The following is a 24373-nucleotide window of genomic DNA, read 5'->3' on the forward strand; positions in this document are numbered from 1 at the left end:
TGTGACAACGAAGGCTGCATCACCGGGCGTTAAGTCGACGACGGCAACTGCAGTGCCGCCGGTGAATGAGGTTGATATGGTGGACGCTAGTGTCAACGCGCTAACGATGAAGCGGCCTCGGGAACAGGAGACCGACGCCCAAAAGATCGGGGGAGACTCGAGCGCGGCAGAACCTCCTGTGAAGACAGCCCTGCAAAAGAAAAGGCCAGTGCGACTTCCTTCCAGCCCTGCGTCCGATCTCAGGGGACCGGACAAGCCGGCTGGTTGATGTTGTACAGGTGCAGCGCCTCTGGGTCTCTAGACGAGGTGAGTCCCTGACTCGCGAGGACGCCTAAAGTTGCCGATATCCTGAAGGTAGGAACGCTGAACGTGCGAGGTTTCGCCTCGCGGCGTAAGCAATACCAAGTTCAAAGGCTTCTCATTGATAAAGGCATTGACGTCCTCGCGATTCAGGAGACAAAAGTTCACAGTGATGAAGAGACCGTACGCCTGTCGGCGCCTTTTTTACCGTGTTTTGAGGTTTGCGTGTCACGCGCAAATGGTCTGTCAGGAGGTTGCATGTTGTTTTTAAGGAAGTCGTTAAACGCACAAGTTCAAAATGTGATTGCCGACAGTGCAGGTCGATTCGTTATTTGTGACTGCAATGTTAATAACGTAGAATATCGAATAATCAATGTGTACGCGCCAAACGCCTCAAGTGAAAGGAAAATATTTTTTCAGAGTATGGGATCATATTTAGATTGTCAAAGTAGTATTCTAATGATAGGTGATTTCAACTGTGTTTGTGACGCGCGAGACAGATCTAGTACAATACGTTATAACGATAACAGCACGAAGGTGCTGAAAGATTTGACAATAAATTTCAGTTTAGTTGATGTCGCGACTTTTCAGAGGAACAACACGAGTTTGCGTTACACGCACTATCAATCCTCTTGTCACGCTCGCCTCGATAGGGCATACGTGTCTATTGGTCTCTTGTCAGGGCATGACGGTTACAATGTGGCCCCAGTTTTCTTTTCGGACCATGCATTGGTTTCGTTTGTTCTCGGTGGGAGGGGAAAAAAGAAAACCAACTTGCGGTGGGAGATGTGGAAGTTTAATAATAGCCTTCTCGAGGACGATGTGTTTAATGGGACCGTTGAGGAATTATTTAGTAAGATGGCTGGAGTAAGTGAAAGCGCGAGTGAGAGATGGGAATGGTTTAAGTGTGAATTTAAATTGTGTGCGATAGAACGCTCCGGTATTCTCGCGTACTGGAAGAAAGCGGAGGAAAAGCTACTCATGGAAGATCTTCAACGGATACATCGATTTGAATGTGAGAACCCCGGCACATTCACAGAGGAGCTTAAATGCGTAAAGTCCAATATCGCGGATTTCGAAACTGAAAAATATAAAGGGGCACTTGTACGAGCGCGGGCAGAAAAGTATGTTTTAGGTGAGCAACCAACCAAACGGGCATTAAGTAGCGAGGCTCAGTATGTAAAAAAGAAAAGCATTGTCGAAATAGAATATGGTGGTCTTGTAAGTAGTCGTCCCGATGTTATAGAAGAGGCGTTTGTGGATTACTACAGCGCAATGTTGCAGCGGCAGGACGGTGGCAATGACTCGCCACTCGGCGACTATCTGTCGGTGATGCCGCGTGTAAACGACGAGATGAAAGAAAGATTAGAAGAGCCGATAAGCGTCGCCGAAATCGAGCGCACCATCGAGGAACTGCCAACGAAAAAGTCTCCGGGTCCCGATGGTTTGACAGCGGCACTGTATAAAAAATATAAAAGCGAAATTTCTGAGCAGCTTTATTAAGTCATACGTGAGGCATACATGACAAACAAATTGCCGCCGTCTTTTCTAAACACGCATACCGTACTCATACCCAAGAATGATGACGCCCAAAAGCTAAGGAACGTTAAAAATTATTGACCGATTGCGCTTAGTAACGTTGATTACAAAGTTTTAATGAAAGTTCTAGCCCGTAGGTTACAGAATGTTCTTACTGAAATAGTTGGGGAGCATCAGACTTGTGCTATTAAAGGTAGATCCATTTTAACAAACGTGCATATTGCTAGAAGTTTATTAGAGCTGTGCGACGAGGAGGCGGACCAGGTAGCTATGCTCCAGATTGACCTGGAAAAAGCTTTCGACCGGGTTCAGCACAGGGTAATGTACAAAATCTTAGAATATGTAGGAGTGGGTGAAGTTATAACTAGCTTTGTCAAGATGGCGTACACCGAGTGTACTACACAACTCATAATTAATGGGAAGCCGTCTGCGCGCATCAGCGTACAGTCGTCCGTCAAGCAAGGCTGCCCCTTGTCGCCCTTGTTATTTTGTATTTATTTAGAACCCTTTTGTACAACTATATTGAAGAATAGATTAATTAACGGTTTTTCGCTCCACGGAACCGAAGTCAAACTACTTTCATATGCAGATGATGTCGCTATTTTCTGTAGAGACAAAGCAAGTATTGTACAAGCCGTTCGTGACCTAAAATATTACTGCGACCTGACCGGAGCGGCAGTTAATTGGGAAAAGTGTTGCGGGCTTTGGCATGGAACGTGGGCCACGAAGCCTCGTGTATTTCACGATATCAATTTTATGCCAACGCCTACGCAGTATTTAGGAGTACCGTTGCAGCATTATAAAAGCTCGAAGGCGTACTGGTCAAATACTGTCAAGGAAACACGCGATAGGTGTAGTAAGTGGGGTGGGTGGGAGTTGTCTATATTTACGCGCGCCACCGTCTGTAACATCTTTTTAATTGCAAAAATCTGGTATGTGCTTCAAATCTTGGCGTGCGCGCGTGTAAATGTGCAAAAGCTGCACCGCGTTTTTGCTGAGTTCATCTGGCTATCTGGATGGGAAAGGATTTGTCGGGACAATTTGTTTCGTCACGTCAAAAACGGCGGGTTGTCATTGTCACACATTTTTGTCAGGCAAGTTGTGTCACGCTTCATGTTTCTTAGGGACCAATCAAATCCTTTTCTTCGAGCTGTAATTCAGACCAGACTGCCAGAAGAAATTCCTTTGTTTGTCGTTTCATCGTGTTGTCGGAAACAGCGCCACATTGGTAGTTTTCTTAGAGAAGTGGTAGAGGCGTTCCGTTTTCTGTCTGTTCGTTTTTCTCTTGAATACCTGTCGGGTGTCACGCGTAAGCGCTTAACGCGTGATATCATTGAAACTGTTTTCCCCGTCCCTTTGTACCGGTCCATTTTCCAGGCAAGTCCTGGGCAAGACGTGTTATCCCGGGTTAAAAAGATGGCAATCCCACCTGGTATAAAAACTTTTTTCTTTTACTTACACACAAACACCCTCCCTGTGAAAGTTTGGCTTGAGCAGAAAAATATTTTTGTTCCATGGGGTGCTCATTGTTTTCTGTGCAAGAAATCTGAGACCATAGAGCATGTTTTTTTAGACTGCTGGGACGCTTTGCTGTTCTGGGATGTCCTTCAGAGGACTATCAAAAAAGAGTTACCGTTAACGCCCCAAGGCATTAGATTCCTTCCTGTTGACAAAGATGGTGAAACTCCTGTTGATTTTATTATGGTTTTGGGTTTGCACGCGATTTGGCAAAGCAGAATGGCTGTGCGGCATGTGGATGTTGATGCACGTCCTGTGTGGATGTATTTCGTGGAAACGGTCCGCAGACTGAACTCAGTTTATGCCACGCTGAAGTGTCCACCTGACTGTGTGTCAGTTCTGAATGTGCTAGAAAATATGAGAAATTTTTAACCCTCATGCACGTCGGCCATCCGTCGTGCATGTGTTTTGATCCATGTGACTGTTTGTTTTCTTGTCTAAACAGGCAATAAAAAAAAAAAAAAAAGGAGGTGTAGCATAGTGGTTAAGATGCCCGATTAGTATGCAAGTGGTCGCGAGTTCGATGCGCGGTAGACCAGCTTTTTTTTTTTTCTTTTTGAACATTTTGTTTTATTGAGGCATTTGGCGATATTTATGAGTGCGTATAGCTTTACTCTTATATAAATGCTGCCCTTGTTGATGAAATTCCCTTGGCAGTGGCAGTCAGACGTCATCTGATGGACCATCAGATGACGTCTGATGGTCCATCACGTTCCACCAAGGCTGCTGACTGGCAGTCAGTGTCCCAAATTACGTACCTTGATGGAATTTTCAATAGGGGAACATTGACGGGCATAAACATCCGTGTGTTATAGAGCATACAAGATATAGTTCGTAATTTACCGCATATGTAGGACATATGAGTGTTCCAGGACATGTCGAAATCAAAATGAACACCCAAATAGTTCACGTTGTTAACAGATTTGATCGGGTCACAGTTACACGGATGGCAGCACGAGGAGTGGAGAATGAACCTGAGAGTAGCTTGGTGTCTTTTAAGGGGATTGCGGAAGCAAACAAGCTTTGTTTTGGAGCTGTTGATGTCAAGAAGGTTATCCGCAAACCAGTCCATTAGATGGGTGGCATTCGTCTGGAGAATGTTGACTGCAGAAGGGAAATTAATATGGCGCGAAGTAAGGAGGGTATCATCAGCGTACTGATAGATCTTGCAGCCATTGATAGCGCGAGACATATCATTGACAAAGATATTAAAGAGTAGAGGTGAAAGAACAGACCCTTGAGGTACCCCCGCTTTTAAAGAAAGGAGAGAGCTTCTAAATTTCCCAGTTAAGACAAATTGAGAACGATTAGTTAGAAAATTCTCTAATAAAGAATAAAACGGACCCCGAAAACCTAAGCGTTGTAATATTTTTAGAAGTAATTGATGACTGACAGTCTCGAAGGCCTTAGATACATCCAGGAAGAGCGCACACGCGAACATATTATTATCAAACGTTGAGTAGAGGTAATCTGAGAAATCGTCAAGAGCCGGTTGGGTGCCTCTCCCAGCCACGAAACCATATTGGGTGGGTGAAATAATGTCATGTTTATCTATAAAGCCGTTCATCGACTGAAGAAGGTGTTTTCAAGCATTTGCCCTAAGATTGGTAAAATCGAAATAGGACGATAATTTTCAATATTTGTTCGCGCACCCCCTTTGAAGAGAGGTCGTACAATGGCAACCTTAAGACCATCAGGTATTTTACCGCTCGTCATGAAGTCATTCAACATAACTAGGAGAACCTTCTTAATCTTATCGAAATTCCGTTGAAGATCATTTGTGCGAATACCATCAGCACCGGGTGACTTGTTGGCTTTGAAACTAAACAAAAGAGAGTAAAGCTCGGCATCAGTTAAGGGAGGAAGAAAAGCTGACGCTAGAGATGTATCAGCCAGAGTACATCGTTTGTCAACAGCGGCTCGAGTCACACCAGTATATTTACCAAAGAAGGCATTAAATTTATCTGCTAATGACGAGGTGAGTGAACCAAAATTATTTTCAAGAGTTTGGTCGATAGATTGTTTAGCCCCAGTACCTCGAAATTGGTTAATCAGTGACCATGTTTTGGCCGAGTTAAGCTTGTATTCTTCAAACTTTGATTTAAAATATCGTCGCTTTGCAGAACGAATGACAGCGTTGACGCAATTTCTGACCTGCCGAAATTCAATTTGCGAATTTGCATTATTAGGCGACTTCCGACATCGGCTCCATAAAACGTCTTTTTCTTTAATTTTCTTAAGGATATCGTAAGTCAACCACTCGTGATGGGGTCTGCGCTTTATAATAATAATAATAACAATAATAACAATACTCATTACAATAATAACAATAATAATAATAATAATAATAATAATTTTATTCAACAGGAAACCAGTAACACAATACAAATAATCAATCAATCAATCAATCAATCAATCAATCAATGTTTTTATTAAAGTGCCCAGGAACAACCTTGCGGTCTTAGTACAGGTGCACTCAGGAAACATGGAAATCAACACTACACACAACAAACAAACAGTAAACAATAAAACACTTAAAAAAGATCACATATGTCACATAAACTCGCTAGGCTATACCACCACGATAGCGAAAGGAAAGGAAAGCGAGAGTATAAAAATTGGTTCTGAGAAACTTAATCAGGTGCAAAAAAAAAAAAAAATGGGAAGTCAAATTTAGGTGAGGAACTTCAGCGCTCTGATGAACTCCGGTGTGTTATTGTTAAATATATCAATAGAGTCTGTAAAAGAGGAATTGTAGGTGTGCCCGATTCTCGACACGTGGTCGTGAAGATTTTGCCTTGTAGTTTTTACGGGAATTTTCAAACGCACATTTGATATCAATGATGTGCAGTCAGTGATGCCATGAATAAGTTTGTACAGAAATAGGATGTCGGCATGTTCTCTCCTACGCCGCAGGGTGGGCAATGCCAAGCTATGTTGGACTGGGACTGCTGGATCATCGTTTGAGGTAGACGCATTGCGCGACGAGAAACGATGTCTGTAGATACATAAGATTAATGATAATAATGTTAATTTTTTTGCATGTATCATACTTGGTAGAAATACGGGTCTGTCAAAGCCAGTTGAATGACTTGTGGGACAGCACCCTTCACTTCATGAGTACAAAATGTCCCTCTGATTTGTAGTTCCCGACTCAAGCACTGTTACCACGCTATGGTACTGACGATGATAATTAAAGAAAGAAAAGAGAGAAAAAAGATCACGTTTGTTAGCGTTCACACAAAACACACACAGGGTCACGCACACACACAGACACAGATAATAATAATAATAATAATAATAATAATAATAATAATAATAATGTTTATTTACGCGTGTAGTTCACTTCATAGTGAGGCGGGTCTGCCAAAGCCAGACAAAAGGCTTGTTGGACAAGACCCTACAGTGTGTGATAAAAAAGCGTCCCCACACACGTAAGCTTCCAAGCTCAACATACATCACAATATAAACGATGATGGTCACACAAACACATGCACATACACAGCACAGTTAAAAACTTGCACTTTTAGATCGGAGCATTTGCTTCAGTTTGTTTAGTCAAGTCAAGTCAAAATGTGTTTTTATTTGTACACAAGATGTGAGATAATTACACTTATTCAGACGGGGGTCCCAAAGTTTTCAAAAGAAAACTGTTGAAGGGACCCCTTGGTAATAAAGGGTTGGTCAGCGATCAAGTTAACACCATTATATATAAAAAAAAAAAAAAAAAAACGAAACACAATTGTGGTATTTACATAATCAAAATATTAAACCAAGTGAAAAGAGAGAGAAGAAAAGCTAGAAAGTCGAGAAAAAAGGACAATATCAGTGTGTTTGTGTGTGTGTGTGTGATTGTGTGAAAGGTGTGCTTAGGAGAGAAGAATGAATCGGGGGGGGGGGGGGGGGGGTGGAGGGGGAGGGGCATAGAAATGGTTGATGAATCATGCAGATAGTATGTGTGCACGTATGGCTTGTTTAAAGATATAGAATGATGACATGGCAGTTAGGCAGGGTGGTAGAGAGTTCCACGTTTTAGTAGCAATGTAAATGAAGGTGAACGCACCATAATTAGTTCGTATGCATGGTACAGACAGTGACGCTTGTGAACGTGAGCGCATAGGATACATGACATTTTGATGAGTAAAACTAATTGAAGAGCATGTTATCTGATTGGTGATGAACTTAAATGTTAACAATGCTACACGATAATCGAGGCACTGATTAACTGTTAAAATGTTGAGGAAGCGGTACGCAAATTGAGCACTTTCGCGCCTATTAACAAACAGCATTGCTCGTAGTGCCGTGTTCTGGGCGATTTCTATGGGTTTTAGTGTTGTTTTATATGTCAATCCATAAATGGATAACCCGAACGAAATGTGAGTATGAATGAAGCTATGATAAAGCATATGGAGGGTTTGTAAGGAAAATATGTGCCGTAGTTTATATAGAATTGGTATATTTTGATATATCGTATTAGTTGTGTCTTTTACGTGTTGGTGCCATGTTAACTGATGGTCAAGTGTTAGTCCTAAAAATTTAGTATGGTACACTCGAGTTAGGTTAATACTTGCAAACGAAAGCTGAGGTGTGTTTAAAATTAGTTTGTTTTTCGGGGCAAAAATTATGTAGTTTGTTTTCGCTATATTGGGAAGGTTAGCCATTTAGCTAGCTTCTCTAAAGTGTTATTAGCTTCCATGTATAGTTCTGTCACGCTTGCATTAGATATAAAAATATTTGTATCGTCGGCATAAAGAACACAATCTTTTTGTAAATAGGCGGCCAGGTCATTAATATATATTAAAAAAAGAAAGGGACCTAATATTGAGCCTTGCGGAACACCGATGGTAATAGGTTTAGTTGTTGAAATAGTGCCATCTAAAGTGACAAATTGGCATCTGTTTGATAGATAATTTTCGATTAGATTGAGAGCAACACCACGAACCCCGTAAGGACTTAATTTCTGTAGTAAAAGTTTATGGTTAATTAGGTCAAACGCTTTTGTTAGGTCTACAAAGATTCCCATTGTTAATAACTTCATTTCAATATTTTGCTTTGTTTTCTCTACCATATTTAATAACCCGAGTTCTGTTGATTTTCCTTTAAGAAATCCATATTGTGACGGAGTGATCAAATTATTTTCAGAGAAGAACAGGTTCAGTCGCTTTAGTAGAAGTTTTTCAATCACTTTTGTAATGACAGGAAGTAAGGCGATTGGTCAATAGTTATCTGGTTTTAGTTTGTCTCCTTTTTTAAATATTGGAATCACTTTTGCTATTTTGAGTAAGTCAGGGTAAGAGCTAGTCGTGAAAATTCTGTTGATAATATCAGCCAAAGGGTGCGCAATGATGAAACCACATTTTTTAGTATTATCGCGTCTGTATTCCGTCGCACCCCAACGACGAAGTATTTTTTGGCGTGTTAATGGTATTATGAACTTCTTCTGGATCGACAGGGTAAAGAAAAAACGTCGTGTCATTACGAGCTATATTTGGTGTGCCAGTGGATAGATTTGTGCATGAAAGATACTGTACGTTTGTAGTGATAGTTGAAAAGTAGTCATTGAGCGTGTTAGCAATTTCTTGTTTGTCCGTAATTATGCCTTGGTCGGTGCTTAAGGCTGACTCAGTTTGTTCGGTAGTACTCTTATTTAGTGCAGAGTTAATAATTTTCCAGGTTTCTTTGGGATTGTTAATGGCGCTAGAAAGTTTACTAAAAAATACTGCTGTTTAGCTACGTTAACTAATTTCTTTAAACAAACATTATACAATTTGTATTTAGATTGAAGGCGTAGATTAAATGGATTGCGTTTTAGTTTTTTATACATATTGTTTTTGTGATTGATAGATCGCTGTGGTCCGTATGTTAACCAGGGGCTTTTTCTGACTGATCTAGCTGCGGGATAGGATTTTGGTTTTCGTACCTATCTCAATGGAAGATTTTAGTGTTTCTAAAAAATTGTCTAGTTTTAGCTCTGCCGTGGGTGCCTGGTATACGCTCTCCCATGACTTCGTGTTTAATGTATTTATTATTACGTTGTAATCGTATATTTGAGTAGTTTGTGTTATCGATTGTGACACCTTATGTGTATTAGAAACAGCGAAAATGGGTGTATGGTCGGTTATGTCGCTTGCAATAGTGCCAATTGTGAAGTCTGTTGGATGACAAGACGTAATTATGTGATCCAAAGTGCTGCGTCTTGTGTCGCTAAAGCGGGTAGTTGTTGTTATGCATTGTTGTAGTCCGTAGACGGCTAGTGTATCTAGGTATCTGTAAGTGACGTATGAATCAGCAGAAGTGTCAATGTTTATGTCGCCCATAATGATGACATTCGAATTAATTTGAGAAATGTTTTTGAGGGTTTCATTTAAGCTGCCTAAGAAGTGCTCAACTGCATTATTTGGTGAACGGTAAATGACGCCAATGAGTGTATTTTTTGTTTTGTCGGGAACTAAACTAGGTGATTTCGGATTTGGCGGAATTTCTATAAATAGTGATTCACAAAGATTAGATGATATATGAATGTCATCTCGAAGTCTGAAAGTAAGTGTATTTTGTATGTAAAGAACAACTCCCCCGTGCGATTTAGACGGAAACGTCATTTCTTGTGGTTCGCCATGACCATATATTACCTGATAGCCAGGGATATTGAAGTTGTTTTTCGTGTTATTGCTGAGCCATGTTTCGAAAAGGGCGATAAAGTGAAAATCATGTTTTAGGGTAGATAATAAGCAAATCAGATCATCATAATGACTACGTAAGCTTCTGATGTTCAGATGGAGTACCGATAACTCTGATGTCTTTGTCTGGAGAATAGGTCTGGTTCAAGCAAGGATACGTTCATAAGGAAAGGAAAAAGTGAGAACCGAAGACGGACACAGAAAGATTTAGAAGCTAGACAAAGACGCTCAAATCATCCTGAGACACGATCTTGTGAACTGAGCTCCCATTGGTTTTTCTGGCTTTAATAACACATTGGTCAGTCCACAGGTGCATCCATTCCTTGTCTTTCTTTAGGCTCAGTACCGCAGAGAAGAGTGTTTTGTGTAGAGGAGAAAGGTGAGCATTAAAAAAGATTTGACGCGGTTCCTCTTCCTCTTGTAGGTTCAGATCTTTGCTTGCGATGCGAGCGCGGCGTGCCTTCTTTTGGAAATCATTCTTACGATCCCTCGAGATGAATCTCGCGATTATGTTGTGAGCGTTTGGTTGACTTAGGGTGGGAACCCGGTGCACGATGTCGATGTCAGTTTTAGTGATGGGACAGTTGATGTGGTTACCAATGTGCGTTAGAAGCTCTCCGAGATCTTCGGTCGGGTTGTTGAGCACGCCACGGATCTCAACGTTTTTGAGACGTGAGTACTGCTCGAGTTGAGCGACCTGCCGTGTTAGGTCTGTGTTGTTTGTTTCTAATAATTCATTGCTCTGTTTCAGTTTTGTGTTGTCTGCACTCAAACTATCACACTTTGCTTTCAGCTCTTTGATATCTTTGTTCATGAAAGCCAGACTATTCTGAGCCTGATGCAGTTCGTTCCTCAAAGTACGGAATTCTTTGTTTGCAACATCAAACTCTTTTTTAAACTCAGCATTTCGATTTTTTAGTTCATCCCTCAGTAGCTGAACTTCTTTCGCCAGCTCTTGGTTCGTTGGCATACTGCTCGAAACAACAGGCGTTACAAAATAGGGAGGCGATCTAAGTAGCTGGTACGATGCGTTTGTTGGTAAAACGACTTGCACGTACCTGTTGGAAGGCGAAACAATGTATCAGCTCCGGCGGTGAAGGTGCTGGCTACTTAGATCGCCTCTCTATGCCCGAGACAGCCGCTGTGGTCTTCCTTTTGAAGGAGGACACCGGATGTTGCCGTCGCCGGGAGCAGGGGTGGCAGCGCAGCACGTGGCGGTACGGGTGATGACAGGGCAGCGATAAAGAGTCGATCTGTTGGAAGGCGAAACAATGTATCAGCTCCGGCGGTGAAGGTGCTGGCTACTTAGATTGCCTCTCTATGTGTCCACAATGTAAACATCGTCCGGTAGGCTATTAAATATATAGGAAACATAAAAATTCCGAATTATTTTTCCGTATTTTGTCACTAGAAAAGGCATTTCATAGCGCTCGGTGTGTCGAAGCGATCTACATACGACATGAGGTACTCTGAAGTTATCACACCAAAAGTGTTTCAATACAACGGTTTGAACCAATAAGGAGTGGAACAATGGCAAGCCCAAGACTGCTATGATTTCTTCTTCAGTTTGCTATATGGAACCATAAACAATGCTTTTAAATATTCCTTTTAAGACTGAGTCTATTTTTTGACCCCATCGTCCTGGGCTGTGACCAAAAATAGTTATTCCGTAATGCAAAACACTGTATGCCAAAGCGTGAGCTATTGTCTTTTTCGTTGAATAAGGTATTAAAGACCTGGTATTGTACAGTAAACAAGATCCATTTCTCAGTCGTTTACAAAGTTTTGACAGATGAGAATTCCACGACAAATCACTTTCGAATTGAATTCCTAAATATTTAGCTTGATCTACATAAGATATGGGACAAGAGTTACAAGATGTACAAAGAGAGGTATGTATATATATATAGGATGATTGGGCGTTAACATCTTAAGAGGATTACGAAAGCAGACTAGCTGAGTTTTAGATGCATTTATCGTAAGACAATTTGTCTTAAACCAGTCATTAAGTTGACAAGTGTCTTCTTGGAGCAATGCGATTGCTACAGGATAATCAAGATGTTTTGAAAGCAACACTGTGTCATCCGCATATTGGAACAATTTACATGTTGAAACTGAGTTAGACATATCGTTTACAAAAATGTTAAAAGGAGAGGTGACAAAACAGAACCTTGGGGAACCCCAGCCTTTAAGGTAACTCGGGAGCTTCGACTATTACCTATAGAAACTAGCTGTGTCCTCTCTGTTAAAAAGTTCCGGAGAAGAGAAAGGAATGAGCCGCGGAATCCAATGTTTTGCAATTTTGTTAGTAAAATATTGTGACTCACTGAATCGAACGCCTTTGCTTTATCAATAAAAAGTGCGCAAGCAATCTGATGCCTCTCGAAGGCTAGATGCAATTCATCTGCAAAATCTTCCAAAAGTGGCTGTGTCCCACGTCCGTTGACAAACCCATATTGACTGGGCGACAGAATAATAAAGTGATCAAGAAAGGCCGTCATAGTTTGCAAAATATGTTTTTCTAAGATTTAAACAATACAGGGCAAAATGGAAATTGGTCGATAATTGTCAAGTTTTTTATGCTCTCCCCCCTTAAATACGGGCTTCACTAGCGCACTTTTCAAATCAACCGGGATCATCTCGGAGGAAATGAAACCATTTAACATGTGAAGGAGCACAAGTTTTATAGAATCATAATTTCGGCGCAGATCATTTGCACTGATACCATCGATACCGGGCGCCTTGTTAGTTTTGAAACTAAAAAGCAAAGTGCGCAGATCAAGTTCAGAAATTTCGGGAATGAATGCCGAGGAAACCTTTGAATCAAGAAAATCTGCTGTGAACATAGTATCATCCCGAGCTACTCCAGAAAAGGTAGCGAAATACTTATTGAAATCCTCTACTAGTCTTGTCGTAATGTTACCAAACACTTTCTCTAGGGAGGCATCTATCGATCTCTTTACACCCGTGCCTCGTAATTTATTTATCAAACTCCAAGTCATTATAATATTTGACCTTGCTTTAAAACATTTATCTCGAAAGTATTTTCTTTTTGCTGATCGAGTAAGCGCGGTTACACGGTTTCGCATTCTACGGAATTCTTTTTTCAAGTTTGTATTGGTTGGAGATCGCCGACATCTAGCCAAAATAACATCTTTACAGCGGATAGCTGACAAAATGTCACTCGTTAACCATTCTTGTTCGCTACGACGCCGCCTCAGAGTGATAACCCTTTTAGATTTGTCCTTGAAGTAGTCAAATATATCTCTAAACCTACAGTACACTTCATCAAAGTCTTGAATAGAGAGTAAACTATTCCAATCATAGGTTTTAACCAAATTATCAAATCTAATTTTATCAGTTATTTCCAGTGTTTTTGTTATCGCTATTGTTGATTTCATCGTGAGTTGCTAAATTTGTTTTAAAAACAGCGCGATAGTTTCGTGGATAAATCTATTTATATGCGGGTCCCTCGGAGGGGCGGATCCGGGCGAAGCGGGAGGCTGGTGACGTAGCCAGCCTCCCGCGCGGCGTCCCCTTGCAGGCGCTCACACACTTGGCTCACTTGGCGTCTCGAGCTTCAGCTTCCCGTTCACCTTCCGCGTTTCGAACATGCCGGCTCCGTGACGATTACGTCTACGGCATCGCTTGCCGCTCGCGTTGTCAGTGTTCGACATTGATCGCAGCAGCGATGCGAGTGATTGCTATCGAGAGATGTTGGAAGCTGTTCATTTTGACTGCGACCCGCTGGCGACCAGCTCCAGCGACGGCGAGTTACGGACGAACTCGCCGTGGTCACCGTCGTCCGGGAATATCTCCCAGGCGCATGCGGGGTGGAAGGTCAACGGGCCGGGGGCGAGAGCGAAAATGGCGTCCGGGTTGCCGAGTTGCGTGAGCAGTTTTGATCGTATCGCGGCGAGGAGAGCTTGGGCGATCGCCTAGAATGAGAGAGTGTTCATGATCATGTCGTTTATGGACATCATGGTGTGACTAACTTGGGCAGTGTTGCCTGGTTGCCAGATGAAAATGATAAAAACTCGTGAATTGATTATTGCAATTACCAGACCTCTAAAAATCGCATAACTTCGTGTATATACTCAGTAGCCTAATAATCTATCTATTCGTTTAATTTTTGTATCATAACCCCTTTAACAGAGCTGTGGAACAATTTCAGTGCTTTGCCTAAATAATTTGGGAGTTGGTGTCTCCACCTTACTGAAGTAAAGAACGAAGAAAAAGAAAAACGTTTTTGCCCTGCATGTCTTTTTATTTTAAAAACGGACGAAGACTGACTGAGGTTTTCGGCACTTCTCAACTCCTTCACCATCTTCCGAGTCACGTGCGGTGTGACGTGAAAGGGGGAAGAGCGGGGTTCCGGCCATCAGTGAGCAGCGAGAAGTCACCCCGCGACCACGGACCACCTGCTTGCGCAGCGCGATCAACATGGCGAAAAGAGGAAAGCCTCGTCTGGGTCCGGACATCCCCGCCCGGCTCTGCCCACCTTCCCTTCCGGCTTCTGGTGGCTGTTCGCGGTAGCAGATGGTGCTGAAGGTTTTGCTGACCTCGGATAGATGGCGCCACTAAAACTACGTATAATAAACGTTTTGTCGATGATACCAGGTTTTTGACGCATTTATATTTATGTTGGAAGGAAAAGATTTGAGAAAAAAATTACCTTTTTATCGAGCAGGTATTTTCGCAACTTCCTATTTCTCTACAAGTCCCCCATTGACGTCACACCACGTGGTTGTCATTACCGCCGTATGCGTGCTAAAGGTCGGGAAATATTTTGATTTTTGCCTCGCGATTACGCGGTGGAACGCAACATTTTGAAGGAAGGAGATGGGTCTCCTGTCCTTTGCGACAAGATAAACAACGTCAAAAGTAGAAGATGCAAATTCTTTCAACGTGAAAATCGTGGCACAGCTCCTTTAAAGGTGGAGATGCTTTGTGCGAGGTGCTTGTCCTTCCGTGATAGGATTCGCAGATGTCTGCGACAGGCTCTCAAGGTGCTCTCGCTGCTGCACTTAGCTGAACGGCGGGACTACCATGGAATTTTTTTGAGACCCGGCCCGGCGACAGTAAACAACACACAGTAAAACGTGAACATTGACTTTATTACGCTTACTGATTACGAAACAAAATGAAGCACGACCGAGCATCCCGGATCGTGCGAGTCGGTGTCTCGGCGTGAAGCAGTTTCAGAGGCGACCCTGCACGCTGTTGACATCCTCATCGCTGCAACTTGACGTCACGGAACGATGTGGGTTTGCTTGAGAGCTGCGGATGACGGTGGAAAACTCCGGCGAAGTGTCCGGGTGCGATGTTCATTCGATGATGATGTCAGCTATGCCGCAGATGCTTAGTCCCTTGTCGCCAATCACCTTGACAGTGACTTCAGTCTTCAGCTGAAAAAAGTGCCGTGCGCGACAAGGCACGTAGATTAGCGGGTTGCTCTTCCGAACCTGTAGTCGCGTAGAAAGCGCGCATTCTTTGGTTATTTGATTGACGTATACGTGTATAAATGAATCACTCGCAGACGCGCTAACCTGGAGTGTTCAAAGTCCCCGACAAATGAAAGCAGCAAGAAAGAAAGAAAGAAAAAATATATTGCTGTGTCAGAAAAAAAAAAGAAGAGCAGAATTATCAAGTGCCGACCACGGTTTTAATCTAGACAGATGGTAGCTTGCGACATAAATCAATTAAACGGTAGCAGAATCTATTTTCACGCTGTATCCGCGCGTAGTATTAGCGGCCAGATGTTTTGGTGGCGCCCTCCCACGGTTCCCTCTCGTAACATCATTACCTTGCGAACAGCAAGCTCGATGGTGTTTGGAAATAGCATGGTGGAAGCTTGAGATCGTAGCGCTCTGAAAGCAACCCTGCAAACCCCGTCAAAATGGAAGTTCTTCAACTCCTCTTATTTCCGTCGACGGGAAATCCTTTGCTGGCGTCGTAGTCAGCATTCGGCCAATCGTGGCAGGCCAACCACAGCGTCTCTTTCAGAGCGACGCTTTCAGCGGCTACCATTGCGCGACCTGTCACCACGTGTTGATGCCGGCCTCCTTGTCTGCGGATGACACGCTACAGTGTCCTTTCGAAGTGCACCAAGCATGACGAGTTCGCCGCTGCAAACGATCAGTGAAGATGGTAGGAGGGACAGTGCGCACCGTTCTCCATTATAGAACCGGACCTTGCAAAGCAGAAACCTTTAATAAACCGATCTCACCAAGCGACCGGCGCATGCGTGACGCCGCCATAGCTTTAGTTTACAAGAGTCAAAAGGCAGTGCACGAGAAGTCTCGTGCTGTCGCGTGCTTCGCACGCGCAGAGCTCCAGTGAGGTTGTCGCACGTGCAGAAAGACTAAAGTTCCCTTGATGCATTGCGGCAGCGGTGGCGTAGTCAAACTGACTGGTGAGATCGGTCTATTCTCTCGGTTCCTTAGATATCGAGTCACGTAAGTAAACAACGTCGACGTCTCGTTTCTCATGCTGACCTTTTATCGTCAAAGACAAGTTGACAAGATGTTATCGTTTCAGATGTCGGGAATGGGTCGTTCGCTGCAACAGGTTGGGTGTGTAAACGTAGATCTGTGTTTGTTGAATGCAAATCTGTAGTAGATATTTGTTCAATGTTCAATAAATATTGCTTCAACAAAAAAAAAAATTGTCGAATGACATTTACGAGTAGAATCCGAGTTCGCATCTTCAATAATTATAATTGTAGGAATCCTAAAATAATTCGTACCAACTTTTTTCAAGGCCAGCATGGTCTATTAGGAATAATGTTGACTCTCTGCGAAGTACTGAAAAATTATTCCCAACTTTCTGAATATTTTTTTCTGTTGCCTTGGGCCGCTGCAAAGCACTACTATTCACAATTTAAAAAATTCAAAAATCACTCGATTCAATCGTTTCATATCTAATACACAGAACCCCACTCCTGATTTCAGAATTTTGCGCCAGCCAGACATTCCCGAAAGCAGCACTCCGAAAAATTGCCGACATACCGAGGTCGCGAAAAGAGGGTTGTTTGCTCAAGGTGCCTTCTGGGGCGCTTTAGGGATAATCATAGTAGCAAATACTTTGCGGTGAAGTATATGACAAGACATTGCTGTGCTTGCTAAACGTGTTTCTCGTGTCGGCATAATGCCTTAATATTAGTTGCCCCGTACTGCTTTGAAGTGCGATTACGACTAACCACACATATCAACGCAGCTTTCAAGACCGCTCGTACAAATTTCGATACCCGCTGATCGAGCTACATGCGTGCGGTTGATATAAAAGAACGTAGACACAGAGCTCATCCTACGTGTATTCGCTCTCTAAGTGAGTCACTAATGAAGTGTCCGTTTTTTTTTTTTTTTAATTTCAAGAGACGACCTACGTCGCCGCGACCGAACAGCGTGCACACATTGAAAGAAGTTCGGGCGGTAGTAAAATATCCCGCACCGAGAGACGGCGCTAGTCACCAGCCGATTCTAAAGGGGAAAACCGCAACGCCATGACACATCCAGCCATTCAAAGTGCGCAAAACCTGTTGTCTTCGAGGCCATTGTATTCTCGGGGAGTTTTCTGTAGCCCCCCTAGTCCAGTGTTTGGTTACGCTTATATCCTAAATGTATTCTATTTGCGTAACGACGGCAAAACAACGTTTTCGCCCATACTAGAAGACTTGTTGTTTTCTCCGTTTTTTAAATATTTTTTTAGCGTTCTGTGTTTCCAGCTACGATGGAATCACTGGAAGTGATGAAATTCAAGATGACGCCGCCCTTGTGGAGAAGGTACATGGTAAGCACTTTTAGTAGATCCGTTCGGATCTTGCGAAAACTTTCCTAACCCAAAGAAACCGAAAAAAAAAAAATACACCGATTTATAAGCTTGCCGTGCAAAAAAATATTGGCATTGAATTTTGAGTCTACGTTGAACATCGAGCCGTAACATCGAGCCGTTATCGTAAAGGATTCTGTGGTCAGGTGCATGCCCTTTAAGACATACAAACAAATTTGAAGGTGTTTGAGTTTGACGTCATTCGATGTCGGATGAGGAAACAATGTGATGCTCCAAAGTCGTAAACCTGCCAGAGACGTCCCCGAAAATTTTTTTGATCACAGTAGACCGGAGGTTATGATATACTTGGTGCCTTCGTTGTTGTTATTTTCCCAATGGGTGTTGGCGGGACAACAGAAAGTGGAACCTTGGATGAGTTTTTGTTGTCTGCATCTTATTGTGCCTCGGGCTTTTACGATGTAAAATAAATAATCAAATATGCTTTCCTGTAGAATTTTGCTTTATGGCGCGAAAGATAGAGATAAAACGCTAAACCTTATTTTTAAGCTGAAACTGGCGTATCACGATGCCAATTTTTTTAGACGTTTCACAGGCGTTCGCGCGACAATGACTGTCAGCAGTTCAGAGGAACGCGAAGCGTGAGTTCCATATATAGGGGTCTGAAGCTACAGGATTAGCTCACTCTTCAAGCACTTTGATCAAAATCTGCCACTGAAGAAACTTAATTTGATATGACTTTATCGAATCCCAACGCGACGAAGTTATATCAGCCACAACCTTTCATCTATAAGACAGGTCTCCAAATATATTTTTTTTATGTTTAATTTTTCGCAATTGGGGGGGGGGGGGGGGCACAGTTGTTTCTTTCGTAAAATATTATTTAAAAATATGACCACGATTCATGACCGCGCGTCTGCTTTGCAGCTATTGTGCGCCTACATGACCAATCATTACGATCTGCGCAAAAAATCTTGGTAACGACGAGGCAAAGAGAAGGACACCCAAATGCTCTCTACACTGCGACACAAAGCATGATGCGTCACCCTAAGCTCCTTATGCAATAGGGAACATAATATATTTACGAAAATAAACGCTTCCCGAGCCTCGCGGCTTTCTTGCTTTCTTGCGCTGATCGCTGTGATCAGATATCCACGTGCTCTTTGAAAACCTAGGCGTGTGAACCTCGCAGGCATGAAGCGCGAATATTATTCGAGAAAATCCGGTATGTATATCCACTCCTAAAGTAACACGCAAACAAATTTTTTTTTCTTTCTTTTTCACTCGATGGTTTTTGTTTTATAGCGGGATCTAATTTTGTACGCCAACGAAACGAACTCAACTTTTTGGCGGCCCGAGATATCTTTCGCACATTGGAGAAGCCCGGATGTGAAAGCGGGTTACTGAAACTAGAGGGCAGGTGAGCTGGTTTAGGACTGACATTGTAAACCCTGTAGTGAGGATCGATAAGCCAAAAATATGTCTTTAACCCCCCCCCCCCCCCTTTAAAAAAACCAACAACAAAAAAACACGGTTTATTGCAAACGGGGATCGAAGGAAAAACACGAACTTCAAAAGTTAGTGTTCTGTGTTCGCTCCAGGGTTTCTACGCTGTCAAAAGAAGGTTGCTTCGATTGGACGTGTCTCTGCCGCGGCGAACGTTGCTCTGTACACTGCCACGAGTGAACGCCAACCCACTTAAGCCCCGGAGACACTGCTCACGCGTCGTACAGAAGACACGGCGTTCGCTGCCGACACGACGACAGAAATACCGGCAGACATGCCTCGCGCATGATCGAAGGTGAACATGACCGCAGACTGTTTCTTGCACCATGTGTTAGCAGAGTCGCCTTATATACTCACACTCATCAGAGAGGGCACGGAGAAGACGGTGGTGGTGTTGTACGTCCGTCCCTTCATCACGGGGCACTCGACCGTGCCTTTGCACAGGTCCGTCTCGATGCCGGGCACCGGCATCTGGAAGCCGAACACCTTCACCCTGGCGTCCAGTGTCGCCGTTTCGCTGTCCTGGTCTGCACCCGAAATGCCACGGGGTCAGTGCCTAGCAATACTTACCGGGCCGGTAAGCGAACGTGACATCCGCTCTTCGCATTTTTCTCGGACAATGGACAGACGAAGCTCGCGCTGCAGTGCTTATTGGGTTCAATCCCTCCTCCTGTCCAACCTACCCGTTTTAATGTACAGCCCCCCCCCCCCCCCCGGCCACACACACACACACACACAAATATAAATACAAATATGTTTAGTTCCTTTTTTTTTTTGTTGCAAAAATGAATTTACGCTTTTCCGGATGCTGAGGTCCCGCCCCAATGTAGTCCGAGTGGTCCCACCCAGATTCAGGAGTTCTAAAAGGAACCATTATCCTAATAAAAAGTTATCGGGGATTTTCTCAAAATTTCAGTGAGAAAATGGCGATCACATAGAGCTGAGTGGCGCCAGTTACAAAAACGGATTTCTTGGAAGATCTCTCGTAACTCTCGAAAAAAATAACAGTTTGTTTTCAAACTTTGGAACCTGGTTGGGACCGATAGCGTTACATTTTGCAGAGGCTGAGCGTTTGGCAATAGGTAATTCAATTTTGCGACAAAAAAAGTATTTTTGTCTGCGTGTGTGTGGACACGCACGCACGCACGCACGCCAAACTAGGAGGCCTGGAAGAAGACAGCTGGGAACGTCTAGCGTACGTCGTAGACTACGCAACGCGTACACTGTGAAACACTGTGAAACGCAAACAGGCGAGTACAGTGTTTTTTTTTTCGTTCTAAAATTGAAGGGATTTGATCGAAATAACTATAATGGACAAAATGCTCACTTGGTGCACACACCTGAGAGCTAAACATTTGGTGCCAGACAATGCCCTGTCGAAATGAAATTGAAAAACAAAATCTCTCATGTCGTGTTCGCACAAACAGTGTCGTACCGTGCACATTGCAATGACTTCCTGCATTATTTTCATTTTTTTTTTTTTTAAAGCAGGTGCGTTTTATTTTAGTTGGTCGCGACACCTTCGTTGGAGTCAGGCGATGCCGACTGGCTCCGCGAGAGACAGAATCCCTTACCAGCAACCATAGTGACGTGAATCTTGGCATCTGTCCCCATCTTGAAGACACACGGATCGGAATCGCAGGGCTCGACCTCAACGCTGATGAGCTTGCCCGATCCGCCTGCAAAAGTCAATGTTCGTTTCGTTCTCCTCCCCGCCCACACACGCACACTTTTACATTAAAAAAATGTTTAGATGTAAGTTAGAAATGCGCAAGACGCTTCGCCTCCAGTAGGGGCTCGTTGCTTTCCGTCATGTTTTCGTTGGGCGTTCTCACGAGACCCGGAAGTGTTACCAAAGGTTGGAAGCTCGGGCTGAGGCGGGGCTTCTGACGCCTACTTAATGATTTCTTAATTATTAAGAATGCGCCAAGATAAATCTTAATTCTTAATTCTTGTTCCTTTTCATTGACTTTTTCTTCTGCATGGAGCAAGGCCAGGCAATTGAACAAATGAATGCATTACAGCTCTCTACTTAATTTCAGCTTGATTCCGGACGTAGCCGACGCTACGATCGAATGGGACTCGGTCCTTTTCTGCTCATGATTGGTTCAGCGATGATAGGATACATGACGAACACCCTGATGGCGCTGTTTTAACGATGTCTGATTGGTCCCGTCAGCTCGTAGCATCGGCTGTGTCTATACTCCAAACTTTAGTCAAATAAAAAAAGAAAAAACAAAAGACAGGAAAGTTATTCTTACCACAAGGTTTATACACGGCTTTCCCGCGCTGGCAGGACACAGCGCTGACGATCAGCAGGAACACGACGTAACGGAACATGGCTGTGGGCGACTGCAATCTGGGCCGACTCCAGGCTCATCCGAGAGAAAGTGTTTGAAAAGGAAACTCCAGCCACTATTTAAGTAGAGGAGGAGCAGGTGACCAGGTTCACACTTCCCAGCATCTACGGAATAGATAACCCATATATCTTATCGGACGCGTTTGTAACGGTACTGCAGTTGCGTCGAACATTTGACCTTGATTGCTCCTGGAATAACTCTTTCCAAACGTGGATACCGATTACCTGCACACCAGCCGGTGGGCAGATAATGAGTACCTAACCCCTGAAAGCACAACTCATAACGTTCACACGCAAAATTCTACCTGTTCTCTCTGATTACCGTCTCGATAATAGGGAGTATTCACTGGCAGCCATAGCTGTGTGCGCGACTGGTGAGCGTGTGCTGACGGGGAGCTTCAGCAGTTCTTTTGCAACGTGCATTCCACACCATCAAGATTAACGGTTCTATAGCAGCCTATTAGTGTGAGCTCGTTCCCAGCATGCGCTCTAAACAGTGACCTCAAATATGGCGTCCAGTGAATGCCCCCTATACCTTCAAGCCGGGGTCACACTGCTTATACATCATACGAAAGACAGTCTGCAAATTGATTCGAACGCGAGCCACCGCGAGATCCGTGCTTCGAATGCCACGTGGCAATGAGTGCAAGGAGAAACTTGGCCCGCGGCTTTCGAAGCACGGATATTGCAATGACTCGTTTTTGCTGAGACTATTATTATTACGCGTGTTGTATGCGTAATAATAAGCAGATCAGTCGGAGCTCTAAATAAAAGAAACGGCACTCATCGGCGCGCACACACACACACACGCACACTTGTACGTCCGTATTGAAGAAAGGCGAAGCAGAACGGTCGGGACGAACAGACCAAGACTGTAGTTACAAATAGGGTAGGGCACTAAAAAGAAAAAAATAGCACCAACGAAAAAAAAATCACTGGGCAAACTCGCAGAGGTCTTAGGGCCTCACGATGATGCAGATAAAACAACAATCTACTTCAGGACGAAATTACACCATGCTTGAAAGAGAGTTCCTTAGAAGGATGCAAAAAAGAAACATTTGAAACAATTCGAATAGCCCTCTTTTGGGTTAGTAGTAGTCTTGTTATGTTTTGTTGTTTGGCCCCAAACTAAATGAGAATATACATAGTTAGTGTAAGCCAAAGAGTAATATAAAAACAATTCTACACTTGTTGGAAAGACATTTGCTACAAAGGAGACAAATAGATTTACTAGATTTTGCATGGACATATTCAACGTGCTCATTCCATGATAATGATGTCGTGAAAAGTACACTCAGAGTCTTTACCGACTTTACCACCTCTAGTGTTGATGAGCCTAAGGTTATTTGAAACGGACAAGGCATTTGCTTACTTCGAGGTCGAAATAGCACACAATTAGTCTTTTCATAATTTATTTTTAGTCCATTTACTATGGTTCACGAGTCAATGTTTGAAAGAACTCCTATTGCTTTTCTTTCTATATCATCTGCTGAGCCGCCTTTAATAAAGATAGTCGTATCATCGGCATAAGACACAAGGTTTGCATGAGGTACGCAATTTTCAATGTCATTTATGAAAATTATAAACAAGAGTGGCCCGAGCACACTACTTTGAGGTACAACAGCTCTAATTTTTTGAATAGTTGAAATATAAATATTATTATTAACAAACTGTGTACGGTACTGTAGGTATGACTCAAATAGGTCTAGAGCCGTTCCACGTATACAGTATTTTCCTAGCTTCATGAACAAAATTTTGTGATTAATTAAATCGAACGCTTTGGAGAAGTCAATATCTACACCCACGATGAGTTCATTATTCTCAAAACATTCTATAATTTGTTGCTTTTGTACTAACTGTGCTGGTTCAGTTGAACGATGTTTTTGGACACCATGCTATTAGAAATTATGAAAAATTTTTCTGGGTAAATATAAAGCCTTTTATTTATGATTCTCTCAAGACCTTTAGAAAAAATGGAGAAAAGAAAAATAGGTCTGTAGTTTTTAAACGTATTCTTGTCCCCACCTTTAAACAAATCGAAAAACCTTAGCACACTGCATTGTTTTAGGAACAACGCCAGACGAAAATGATATGTTAAATATATACGTTAACACCGGTACCACTATGCCGAGAGTATGCTTAATCACTTTGATGTGAAGATCATCAACATCTTGACTCCTGGAGTTTTTCAAGTTTCTAAATCTAAAAACAGCAAACACTTCATCCTCATCAGTAGGGCTCATAAAAAAGAGTTTTCGAAATTACGTTTCATATAGCTATAGCGTCAAGCCCATTTGGAGGTGTAGCTATATCACTTGATTGGCTAAAAAAATCATTGTTAAACGCATTCGCCAAAGCATAGCCGGACAAATGGTCGTCTCTGAAGTTTATATTGTCTAATATTTGACGCCCGTGGTGAGGACGCAAGACCTTATTTATCCTTTCCCAGAGTGTGCGCGAATTTTTATTATCATCATCTTGTAAAGAAGGTTGTGTAGAATGCGGACTTCGCGCGTCTTAACAGGCCAGTTAGCTTGTTACGGTACCTTTTGAAGGCTCTTAGGTCTTGGGAGTCTCTTATACTTTCCTTTCCCAGTTGGACGCAATCTAACTATTGTTTATTCTTGATTTGCATTGTTTTTTGGGGTTCTTGCATTGCGCTTCGTTGCCGTATTATTTTACCAGT

General features: G+C 42.9%; 1 protein-coding gene across 1 annotated transcript; it reads right to left on the minus strand.

Annotated features, from left to right (window-relative positions):
* Positions 1-15130: 15130 nt before the first annotated feature.
* Positions 15131-21741, minus strand: LOC115321855 (mite group 2 allergen-like Ixo r 2). The gene is made up of 4 exons (XM_040208995.2): positions 21590-21741; positions 20903-21007; positions 19686-19855; positions 15131-15442 (listed from the first exon to the last, which is right to left on the minus strand). The coding sequence occupies exons 1-4, from the start codon at positions 21666-21668 to the stop codon at positions 15362-15364; spliced, it is 435 nt and encodes a 144-aa protein (XP_040064929.1). The 5' UTR covers positions 21669-21741; the 3' UTR covers positions 15131-15361.
* Between the last annotated feature and the right edge of the window lie 2632 nt (positions 21742-24373).

The sequence above is a fragment of the Ixodes scapularis genome, unplaced genomic scaffold, assembly GCF_016920785.2.
Source record: "Ixodes scapularis isolate PalLabHiFi unplaced genomic scaffold, ASM1692078v2 PGA_scaffold1__304_contigs__length_218370807, whole genome shotgun sequence".
In the NCBI taxonomy this organism is placed as follows: domain Eukaryota; kingdom Metazoa; phylum Arthropoda; class Arachnida; order Ixodida; family Ixodidae; genus Ixodes; species Ixodes scapularis.